At 56.5% G+C, this 10844-nt stretch overlaps 5 protein-coding genes across 5 annotated transcripts; 3 read left to right on the top strand and 2 right to left on the bottom strand.

Annotated features, from left to right (window-relative positions):
- Positions 1-84: 84 nt before the first annotated feature.
- Positions 85-404, bottom strand: K452DRAFT_193226 (uncharacterized protein; the record flags this gene model as incomplete). Its single annotated transcript, XM_033535878.1, has 2 exons — positions 85-235; positions 289-404. Coding segments are annotated over 2 exons (267 nt in total), but the record flags the coding sequence as incomplete, so codon positions are not given.
- A 932-nt stretch (positions 405-1336) lies between these two features.
- Positions 1337-3798, top strand: K452DRAFT_356220 (uncharacterized protein). Its single transcript, XM_033546030.1, has 3 exons — positions 1337-1794; positions 1856-2422; positions 2471-3798. Exons 1-3 carry the CDS (start codon positions 1499-1501, stop codon positions 3357-3359), a joined length of 1752 nt encoding a protein of 583 aa, XP_033400559.1. The 5' UTR covers positions 1337-1498; the 3' UTR covers positions 3360-3798.
- A 2143-nt stretch (positions 3799-5941) lies between these two features.
- Positions 5942-7567, top strand: K452DRAFT_284237 (uncharacterized protein; the record flags this gene model as incomplete). Its single annotated transcript, XM_033539914.1, has 2 exons — positions 5942-6434; positions 6508-7567. Coding segments are annotated over 2 exons (1339 nt in total), but the record flags the coding sequence as incomplete, so codon positions are not given.
- K452DRAFT_284236 (uncharacterized protein) lies at positions 7541-8084 on the bottom strand. Its single transcript, XM_033539913.1, has one exon. It carries the CDS (start codon positions 8002-8004, stop codon positions 7678-7680), a length of 327 nt encoding a protein of 108 aa, XP_033400557.1. The 5' UTR covers positions 8005-8084; the 3' UTR covers positions 7541-7677.
- Positions 8085-10432: 2348 nt separating this feature from the next.
- K452DRAFT_305812 (uncharacterized protein) lies at positions 10433-10806 on the top strand (the record flags this gene model as incomplete). The annotated part of the gene is made up of 2 exons (XM_033542927.1): positions 10433-10435; positions 10486-10806. 2 exons carry the CDS (start codon positions 10433-10435, stop codon positions 10804-10806), a joined length of 324 nt encoding a protein of 107 aa, XP_033400556.1.
- Between the last annotated feature and the right edge of the window lie 38 nt (positions 10807-10844).

Raw genomic sequence — 10844 nt, 5'->3', positions numbered from 1 at the left:
AAAAAAAAAAAAAAAAAAAAAAAAAAAAAAAAAAAAAAAAAACTGAAAACAACCAAAGAGTGGTGGCTTGTCGCACACCTAGGTGTGGAGGTGGACCTCGGTGCTGCCGCTGCGGTGCCAGGTCGCAAGCAGGACGCCGCACTTGCCGCACCTGTGCTCGACGTTCTTGGTGCCGTTGATGCAGTAGGGAATGCAGCACAGAAGAGTGAAGAGGCAGAGACCGGCGGCCCAAGCGCTAGACATGTCGTTAGTGACGGTTGCGCCAAAGGATCCAGCTCGTCGACTTACTGCGTGGTGCCGCCAGATACAAAGTTCGTGCTCGTCAGAGCCCTGGTTCCGCAGGACGGGCAGTCGACCGGCGCAGGAGTGCGCAGCAGGCCCGCGAGCGGCGTCGAGTTCTTGTACTGCTGGTGGCCCGTGTGGGTCGCGGCCCGGTCGGGCTCGATGGCCAGCGGCGCCTGTCCCTGGTACGGGTACTGCGGCTGCTCGTGGTGGTTTGGCGAGCCCGTGCCGTCGTAGGTGGGCGGCGCATGGACCTGGGAGGGGTCGTAGGGGTACTGGACTGCGACTTTGTCAGTGTCTGAGGAGGTGACGGCAGACACAGAAGTGGGCGTTGCGTAGTAGCGTTGGTCTAGGGAAGAGGGCCTTGGAGAAGAGGGCGAGGGCGCCTCGAGGTGCAGCGGCTTCTCCGCCACGGGTGAAGACAGGGATTGGGCCATTTGGAGCGAAGGGATAAAACGTGAAAAGTACCGAGGGACGGCTGAGGGAAGCGGAGAGAAGAAAAAGAAAAGGTGAAATGAAAAAGGGAAGCAACGTACCGCCAGACTGCTGTTTCTCCATCATGGCACTAAGAGAAGAGAAGGTTTCGACAGGGATGGGGGGCCGAATGTGAAGGAAGATGAAGGCGAGTAGGTACGAAGGGCTATGGAGGGAAGAAGTGGTGGATGATGATGATGAGTGAGATTGAAGCAAGGCAGGCAGGCATTCTTATCAGCGTGGCACCTTCGTCCCTTCCTTGCGAGGCTGTACACCAGTTGAGCCCGTTGGACCCATTGGACCCCACGCTTGGCCCCCAAAAGCGATGAGTTGTGATGGCCGGGCGCAAGGCTGAGCCACGCAGGAACCGCAGGAACCCGTAGGCAGCAGTAGCCATTGCCACTTGATGCCTGCTGCGCCCTTTCACCGCCGCAGTATTCTTGCCTATTCTTAGCGACGTACAGCCATGATCCATCATCTCTTGCTGCAGGTGAAACGGTCACGTGAGCCCCGTCGGGCGTCGCGTCTTCTTCGCCGCAGCCCGAGGCATCCAATCTCTTGACGCTTCGATTGGAGGGGGATCCGGGTCGCCTCGTCGAGAAAGCCCAAGTTGTCAATCACAAGCTGCAAGCCTCGCCCCAACCCTTGGCCCCCGCAGCTGGCTACTCTACCGAGGTTCCATGTCAATAGGTAGTCAACCACCTTCGACGAAGCCGGCCATGCCTCATCCATTGCCACCGCCATGAGTTCCGCCTCGTCGAGCAGCAAGGACGACCCTGTCCTACGCAATGCCCTCCGCTACACTCTCAGCACCCGCGAGTACAAGCTCCTGCACGACCATCTGATCGCGCACGCCCCGCCCGCAGCGCGTCAACGAGCTCCGCCGCCGCGCCGTTATGAAGCCATCGTCAAATCCAAAGACGATTACAATGCCGCCGCCGTCCGCGCATCTCTACGCCTCGGGCTCGCGACATACGGTGGGTTGAAGCTGTGGGAGCTTGTCTCGACGCGTCTGATGCACAAGGCCCGGCAGCAGGTGTGAGTAGGCCGACGTGCGTGTGTCGTTGCTACAGCCATGGCTGATCAAGTCCGTTCCCAGAGCAAAGTCCAAGACGCCCGTCTGGAAATCGCCCAACGTTCGCTTGTCGTGCTCGCTGTCGTTCATCCTGTTCTTCCACAGGGTCCTACACCGTTTCTTTATCCGTCTCCGCGAGACCCTGCACACGGACGAGGCCAAGCCCTTCCGGGCACGCAACCCCGGCGTCACCAAAGCATTGACGTCCAACCTCACGCCCGCCATTGGTGCCAGTCTCTCTGGCTTCTTCCTCGGACTGTGTCCGGCGGACCAGCTTCGCGTCACCATTGCCATCTACATCTTCACAAAGTCGCTGGAGTTTGCGTACAATGGGCTGGAGGACAGAGGCTGGTTCAAGGACCGGCCGTGGTGGTTCGGGTCGTGGCTGTTGTATCCTCTAGCCGCGGGCCAACTGCTGCACGCTTTTGTCTTCGACCGCGACTGCTTCCCCGCGTCGTACGGCCAGTTCATCATGAAAAACTCACCCGAATACGTGCATCCTAGGCCCGCCCGCTACGCCGGGAGAATCCCATGGCCAGACACGCCGACATATGTAGACAGCCTGGCTGAGATTGCCCGTCTCCGCTGGCCGTAAGTCTTCCTCTGCCGGGAAACCCCACCTCTGCTAACCCTCCGCAGCCCCTACGTCTCCCCGATCATGTTCCCTAACAAGCAAACGCTTCCCGCGCGCCTCCTCCCCATCTCGCCCATCACATCCCCCGCGCACCCCGCCATCACGCGCCTCTCGTGCGCGCTGCTCCACCCTAACGACCCTTCCTGCGCCCGCACCTACATCACGTACTTTATCCGCGCATTCCCGCCCGTCGCACGCTTCTTCACCGTCATCTTCGGCGTCCTCTCCCTCCCGCGTTACAAAGCCTTCGCCGCCGCGCCCTTTACGACGCTCAACTCGCTCGCAGCGCGCATCCTGCGCATGGCGCTGTTCGTGACGGGCGCCATCGGCACCAGCTGGAGCAGCATCTGCCTCTTCCAGCACTACCTGCCGCACAGCCTGCTGCCGACGCAACGGTTCTTCGTCAGCGGGGCGCTGGGCGGGCTGTGGGCGGTGCTGGAGCGCAAGGACGGGCGCGGCACGTTCCTCTACTCGCTGCGCCTGTCGCTGGCCAGTTTCTGGAAGGTCGGCATCAAGCGCGGGTGGTGGCGCGGCGTGCGCGGCGGCGACGTGTGGCTGTTTGTCGCGAGCTTGGCGCTGCTGAACGCCGTGTACGAGGTGGATCCGAAGGCGGTGAGCGGGGGCGCGCTGAGGAAGAGCTTGGGCATGCTGAGGGGGGAGGGGTGGGTGGATCGCGCGGCCGTGGCTGCGACTGCGACTGCGACTGTGACGGGCAAGAAGAAGGGCGGCAAGGACAAGGGCAGACGCGCCGCGACGGCGGAGGAGAAAGAGGAGGAGGACGAGGCGCTGCTGCTGGAGGAGCGGGAAGAGAAGGCGTCGAGCGCGCCGCCGGTGCCGGTGAGCGCGAAGGAGTACAAGGAGCTGCTGGCGGTGGCGGGGGATCAGGAGGAGTGATATTGCGCGATACCTACCTATTTGCATTAGTGGTGCGTGGGTACGTGGGTGCGTGGCAGCGCGTGGCAGGAGGCGGTCGATCTCGTCGCAGGAGGGCTCTTGGGCTGGTAGGCAGGCACTGCGCTCTGCTTGCTGCCAATGTATTGTATTGCCTGCTACGTGCTGCCTGTTGGTGCTTCAGCGCAACGCAGTGGCCAGCGAGAAGATCTGAAGAATGGAAGTGGGGGGACGACGGACTTGCGCGATGCGATGCGATACTGCAGATGCGATGCAGATGCGATGCGATGTGGCTGCGACTGCGCCACTACTCTACCTACTCCTAGGTACTTGCAGCTCCTAGGTACTTACTGAACCCGCTGCTCCTGCTCCTCCTCAGCGAAATAATGTACGCAGCAGCTCGGCAGCGTAGGTAGCAAGCTTGTCTCAGCCACCGTCGACGCCGCTGTGGCGCGCTTGCGCGCTTGCTTGCGAGGGCGGGAGGGCTGTGCGGTTCCTATATATATATATATATATATGTGTGTGTGTGTGTGTGTGTGTAATGTCTGAAGCGATATTCTGCACGCATGCACGCATGGACGGATGCGCGCTGTGCTGCTGAAATAGCAACGTCCACACTGCCTCTCTCTCTCTCTCTCGCTCGCTCGCTCTCTCGCTCTCTCGCTCTACAAACGCAAAACGCAACACGCAAAACGCAACACGCAACACGCAAGACCAAGAGCAAGGCCCTCCCTTTTCTCTTGTTTGCGAGTGCGATAGCGAGGGGACGAGGGGACGAGGGGACGAGGGGACGAGGGGAGGGGATCTAGACCACCAGGCCCCGCGCCGAAGAAATGCTAGGTACGGTAGGTATGTTTGAGCTGTCGACTCGGCCGGGACGCCCGATAGTATTGTACGATAGATTGTGTGTCTTGGATTGGGGTTTGATGGGGTGTCGCAGGGTGAGACATGGGATTTGGGATGTTGGGGCTGGTGCGCCGCATCGCGTTGGGCTGCTGCGGCTGCTGGGAGGAGGGAAGGGGCTGTGTGTGGGTTGTGTGATGGGGAGGGGGGTTGTGCGTGATACCTAGGTGTATGTGCTCGAGGTAGAGTAGCTTTCACCAAGCTGGCTCGGCGCGAGATGTGCGAGATTTCCGACGTAAGGTAGGGATTTCACGGCTACGGACTACGGACTAGGTATGTACCTAGTGGTGATGGTGGTGGAGCAAATTGGAGTTTCAGCGGCGGGAAACCGCGCGATTAGGCTGGTTGGTTTGTGTGGATGGATGTACGCATTACGCAGTACGCAATACGCAGTACGCAGGTACGGGCGTATGCGGTACAAGGCGTGGTATAGGGAGGTGAGAGGTGGGATGTGAAACTTGGAGGCTGTGTGTGTGGCGGTGCTGTGTAAAGTATGCTTTGATGATGGTGGTGGTGATTGGGATCGCGGCAATGCAATGTCCGCTGCGGGAGGATGAATCCTTTTACCTTTTCGCGCGTCTTGTGTTGTCCGGCCTAGTTTGGCTGCTGTGGTGCTCTAGAGCACTCCGTACTTACTCCTACCTGCCGTGCAATGCGCGCGAATGCGAATGCGAACCTAGGTACCGGAAAACACGGCCCGGCTTAGCGAGGCCAACCTAGCTTCCTCTCTACGACATCCCTCCCTATTCCCAAGCAACGTGTCTCGAGAGCCAACGAAAAGCAAGCATACGAACAAGTTTGCGCATGGAGCGCAGAATGCCGTGCATATACGCGTCCGGCTACCCGGTGACCGTTTGGCCCATGGACGACGGCTCCTCCCTACCGCGCAACGGCGAGAATACGAGAGCGATGAGCTTGGCGGTAGGCGAGGTTATAACTTACGGGTCGAGAAGAGAGGGCTGTACGAGGTGACGCTGAGTGTGCCCGACTGACTCACGTGCTGCCTGGGTACGGGTAGATCGGGTTCGCCGACGCTATAGTTTTTTCTCTCTTTTGTTCATGACGCGTCGCAGACTTCGTGGCACCATGACGCTGCGGCGGCGACTTGTCCGACGGAGGGCATGGAGGGGAGTAGGAGGTAGAGTAGGAGTACGACTGTATATAATGGTGGTGAGTTCAGGTCAGGGATTCAAAGTAGGGCGAGCATGTTGGCAATAATATATAATTTCCGCAATGCCTGGCCATCTGCCCAAAGGGGCTTGGTGTCGGTTACGTGCGCAACTCGAGACTTTCCGCCTGCGCAGCTCGAGCCGCCCTCATCTCTTACTACCACGCACCGACAGCACGCCTGCATGAAGACCGGCCTCGATCAGTCCAGCGATTTGCCTGCCGCCGCCCCAAACCGTCGCCCACGCTCGCCCACGCTCGCCCATTGTCGCCCTCATGTCGTCCGTTCCCCCACACAGCCATGGACGGTGGTGCGCGCTACGAATCTCGCATGATTCGTGCCCCAAAAGCCCGCTAACTTGACGGCGACGATCCAAGCCACTGACTGTTAAACCAAAACCGGGCCTGTTCCCCTTCCGGGGAAACTACATCTATTCTTGTCATGTCCCCAAGCCCTCCGCTCAAGGCTCCTTCGTCCCGTACAGGCCATGCCGCGGTCCTCAACACCTCTGCAGAATGCTATTGAACATCTCTAGCACGCTGGACATCTCGGGCCAAGCCACCTTCACCCTCGTCAACGCCCTCACCCACTACCCGCTGGCCATCGACCCGTCCCTGGCCTACTTCCCGCTGCGCGCCGCCCCGCCCTCCTCGTTCAACGGCACCCCCACCGTCCTCGAGTTCCAGTTCCGCCAGTCCGACTATGCGGGCGAGTACAACGTGTGCGCCGCCTTTTCGGGCCTGTCGTACTGCCTCGACGTCTTTGGCAACGACAAGTACATCCCGCACCTGTCGGCGTGGGGGGAGCACTCGGGGCAATACTGGAAGGTCAACGTGACCCGCCAGGGTCTGGAAATGTCAAACGAGTGGTCCGGCAGCGACTATTTCCTCGACGTGCTCCCCACCACTTACCAGGGCCAGATGACCAACGGCGGAGGCTCAGGGCAGCTGTGGTTCTTGAATCAAACCGCGACCAATGCCACACTGCCCCCCTTCGCCCCCGATAGCGTATGTCTCCCAATCTATTCGTTGTATATTGTATAAGTCCGTTCCGACATTGACCCCCCCTGTCTCTGCACAGTCATCTTTGGCCAACAAGAAACCGTACGGCCTCACCACAGGGGGCATAATCGGAGTCAGCCTGGCGGGCGGCTTCATCATATCGTCGATACTCCTCGGGATCCTGGCCTTCCTCTACCGGCGACGACGCAAACGGCAGCGACGGCTCCGCGAAATCGACACGGCCGCCGCCGCAAAGGCCGAATACAGCGCGGCGTCCAGCCCGCCCGACTCGCACCACTACCACGTGCCGCCCGCGCAAGCCGAGGTGGCGGAACTGCACTCGCCGACGAACCCGACGACGCCGCCGTCCCAGCAGCACCAGCAAACGACGCTGTACGAGCTAGCCGCGGCGTCGGTGGACGACCTGCGGCGCCCGGAAACGCCCGACCCGGCGTCGCCGCCGCCGCAGCTCGACGACAAGGGCATCTACTCTGCGATGGCCTCGTGGCCCGGCTCGCCGTCGACAATCGACGACAGCCCCGTGACGCGCGGCCGCAACGCGCGGTGGGAGGAGGTGGTGATGGTAGAGAACGGCGAGCTGGTCAGCGTCGAGGACGCGCGGCGCTACCTCGACGCAAACGGGCACTTCCGCGTCGGCGGCGGCGAGTCCAGCGCTGCGGGGGGCGGCGCAGCAGCGCGCTTCTGCTCGTCGGCGGCGGCCGCGGCCGGCGTCCCGCCCCACGCCACGTCGAGCAACGGGTACAACCACGTGCCGTCGGAGCTGGACGCAGGGCCGCCGGGCTACGCCGAGTGGGTGATTAGCGGGGCGGTGCCGGGCAGCGGACAGGTGCACGAGGCGGGCGGGAGAGAGATATTGGTGGCGCGCAATGAGCGGCGGCGGTCGCGGGCACGGATAAGTCGGTGAGAAGGGAAGGAAGAAAGAAAGATCGTGGCGAGAGTGCACGAGCGTATGAAGCTGGCGAAAGAGCTGGTTTAAAGGACTGGTTTGGAAGGGCGGCTTTTCTGATTGTTTGGTCTTTTTTTCAACGGCGTATCTACCGGGGCGGCATCGGCTGCGTACTACGGTGCAGGGCAGAGCAGGGCGTTATTGCTTTTTTTTTTTTTTTTTTTTTTTTTTTGGCCTGGCTTTGGCTTTGGCTTCGGCTCATGGAGCGGTGTGGTTACCACGAGACATTTTTCCTCTCGAAAAAAAGACCTGGGTTTGGGTTTGGGGCTTTTTGCATTGGGGTTATGGTATGGCATGGATGGATGGATGGATGGATGGGCGGGGGAGGGATCGGTGGGTGGGCGAACTTTTTGCTTGTTGCTTGTTGCTTGGAATTGATTCCGGAGACGGATGATGGACGGTCTGATAGACGACGGACGGACTGATGGCGAGGGCGTATGTCGTCGTCGTCTGCGTCTGCGTCTGCCGTCTCTGTGCTGTGGCGAGGTTTATTATATCCGTTTGAGCGCGTGCGTGACTGAGGGAAGTGCTGGGGTGAGGCTTGAGAGAGAGCAGCATTTGCTGAGCTTGGTTTCGGTGTGGTTGGGTGTGTGGCGTATGTGTGTGCATGTAATGCACTATAGTATACCTAGGTACTGACTGAGTGTTTGAATGTGTAATCGAGGTTGGGCTTGCTTGCTGCGTTGTGCACGGTTTTGTGTGTTTGTGTTTGTGTTGGTAGGTATTGTTGGGGTTGGGATAAGGTGGTGAGGAGTGGAGAGGGGGCTATAGTAAAGTTAGAAGAAGTAATGTTAAATTCTATCTAATCTACTTTACCTTATAGATATATACACTCTCTCTAACTCCCTTTAAATATACGCCGAGCCTACTACTAACCGAGCCTATGTAAAATTCTTAAGCCTAAGAAAAATAATATAAAGCAAAATAAAATATCGAAAACACCCTGTCCGGTATATAAACGTACTGCCCCCCCCCCCCCCCCCCCCCCCCCCCCCCATATGTTTTTTTTGTATTTATTTTTTTATAAAAAAAACAAAAAAACTATATTTGACACGCCAATATATACGGCTCCAACCTCAGGACAGACGGGTACCCAGCCCCCCCCCCGCTACCCCCCCCCCCCCCCCGGGGGGGACCTACTATACAAGCCAGCACCCTAATCCCAATCCTGACGCCGATGCGAACGTGTACCACGTATGTGATGGCGTGCGTTAGGGTGGTGCGGCTGCGGCTGCGGCTGCGGTGTGAGGTGTGAGGTGTGCTGCAGTGCAGTGCAGCGTAGGGCATGTGTGGGGAAAAAACGTGGAACGTGGAACGTGGATCTGCTGCTGGCGGCTCCGGGGCCGTGGACGCGGGTGCGGGTGCGGGGGCGGGGGCGAGAATGGCGGGGTATATAAGGTTGCACGTCGCGTCGCTGGTCTGTGTTGGCCAATACTCAATGGTGGGTACATAAATACGTAGGTACCGCTGCGGCGGTGCGGGGAGGTTGGGGGCCAAGGCCCAAGGGTCAAGGGTTCTGCAAGCTAGGGATGGCGTCATGCATCCCTTTCGGGTGTTAGTATCAACAATAATAGCTGCGGGGAGTAGTGCATAGGAAAGGCGGTGCAGTTTGTTGGACCTTGCAATGAGGTGTCGGGAGCGGTTAAGTGGGGTTTCTGCTTTTTGCGTCGTCTTGATGTGCTGCTGTCGGTTTGGTGGTTGCATGGATGCTACATACGAAAGTTAAAGGCTGTATCTCTAACTGAAAGAGATGTTTTGCTTTTACTCTAGCTGCGAATTTGCTAGTTCGGAGTATCTTTAGGTTTATACTACGATGGTTATTAGTATCAAATACATCTTTATTATAGATCAAAAAAGGGTATCGAATTTTTTATAAATCTTAAAGTATTTAATAGGCTTTTATACTCTTTAGTAGAGGCTACTCGTATTCCATCGAGCTATATAGAAGATAGTATATACCCTACGAGAAGAAATAAAGATAACTATTAACATATTCTCGCTCCGGTAGGCGGCTTCTTCTATCTAGCTAATTAGTAAGTAATCTATATTAATAACTTTATACTTAGACTAATAGTAACGTTATTAGATTTTATTTAATAGTTATATCTATTATTACTACTATAAGATATAACTACTGACTACTACGACTAGAAATAGACTATACGATAATAGGGTAATCCGGTACTACTACTACCGTATTCCTTTTATAAGATATACTTTATCTTAGAATACTTCCGTAGTAGAGGGGGGCTCTAGACGCGAGGAGAGCCGATAGGAGATTACTAAAACGGAAAAGTAAAAGAAGAAGATAATAATTTAAGTATAGTAGAATAAATTATGTCAACCGGGAAAAGAGTTAGCGGTAGAATAGAGAGACTAAAAACGGGAAAAGGCTCTCTCTTTAAGAGAGTAGGCTGTAAACGGAGACTACATCTACTAAGTCTACTCTATTATCAAGTTCCTTCATCGGCCACGAGACGTACTGCCTTATCGCCTTAAGCGAGGCCTTTTGGCTTCAGCCTTCCGTCAGTGGGAAATACCAGACAACCAGTATACAGAAACCACTATACAAACTGGTACGAAATAAACTTCTGCATTAGTAGAGACACTTTAAGCGATAATTCCTTAAATTATAGGTAAGAACAAACCTCCATCTTGACTGTCAAAAGGAAGCTATTTAAAAAGTCAGCTTCTTCGTCCTTAGGAAAATGGTACCAAGCGGTGTCACAATGCGACTCCCAATATTATAGCACAATTCTTAGGACGAGAAAGGTAAACACACGGACAAAGGATCGATTGTGATTTACGAGTAACATCCAGGTACATACCTACTTTGCGGGTGACATCATATTTATCGGCATGAGGGGAGCCGAGGCACATGATGTGAGAACTAACCAGCTGTGGCACTACCCCGCCTCAGCTATGAGTGCATCTCACGACACACCTATTCACCCCATAAACTCGCATATACACCCGATAACACAACCAGAAGCTACTCTCAACACTATATCAGGCCCTTAACTGCTGAAGTACTGCCATGGTAAGCCTTTAATTATCTCAGGATACTGACGCACTTTAACCACCGCTCAGCCCTTGAAAGTCGTCATCGCACCTAATGGTTGGACGGTGGACGAGGATGAAATGAGCGTTGAGGAAATCTGGGGCCAGGACGGAGATGGCACTATGGCTGCTAGAGAGCTCGGTCTTACCGACCTGAAGCCGCAAATGGTCAAGAGCCGTATCGCCGGCGGTGATGTATACCTTTTCACGGCAGCCGGGGGCAGGTGTTACTTCTGGAACATGCTAGAGAACACTATACTGGAGTGCGTCTACCCAAAAGGCCTTGAAAATATCTTGGACAGTATGTGGGAGAGTGATACTCGTAATTTGGAGTTTAGGGCAGTCGGTTAGGCGATGAAGTTAGGTCATTGCCAGATGATGCGAGGGTC

This window comes from Aplosporella prunicola, assembly GCF_010093885.1.
Source record: "Aplosporella prunicola CBS 121167 unplaced genomic scaffold K452scaffold_5, whole genome shotgun sequence".
NCBI lineage: Eukaryota > Fungi > Ascomycota > Dothideomycetes > Botryosphaeriales > Aplosporellaceae > Aplosporella > Aplosporella prunicola.
Note: the sequence above shows the minus strand (reverse complement) of the source record. Positions and strands in the feature narration are given on the sequence as shown.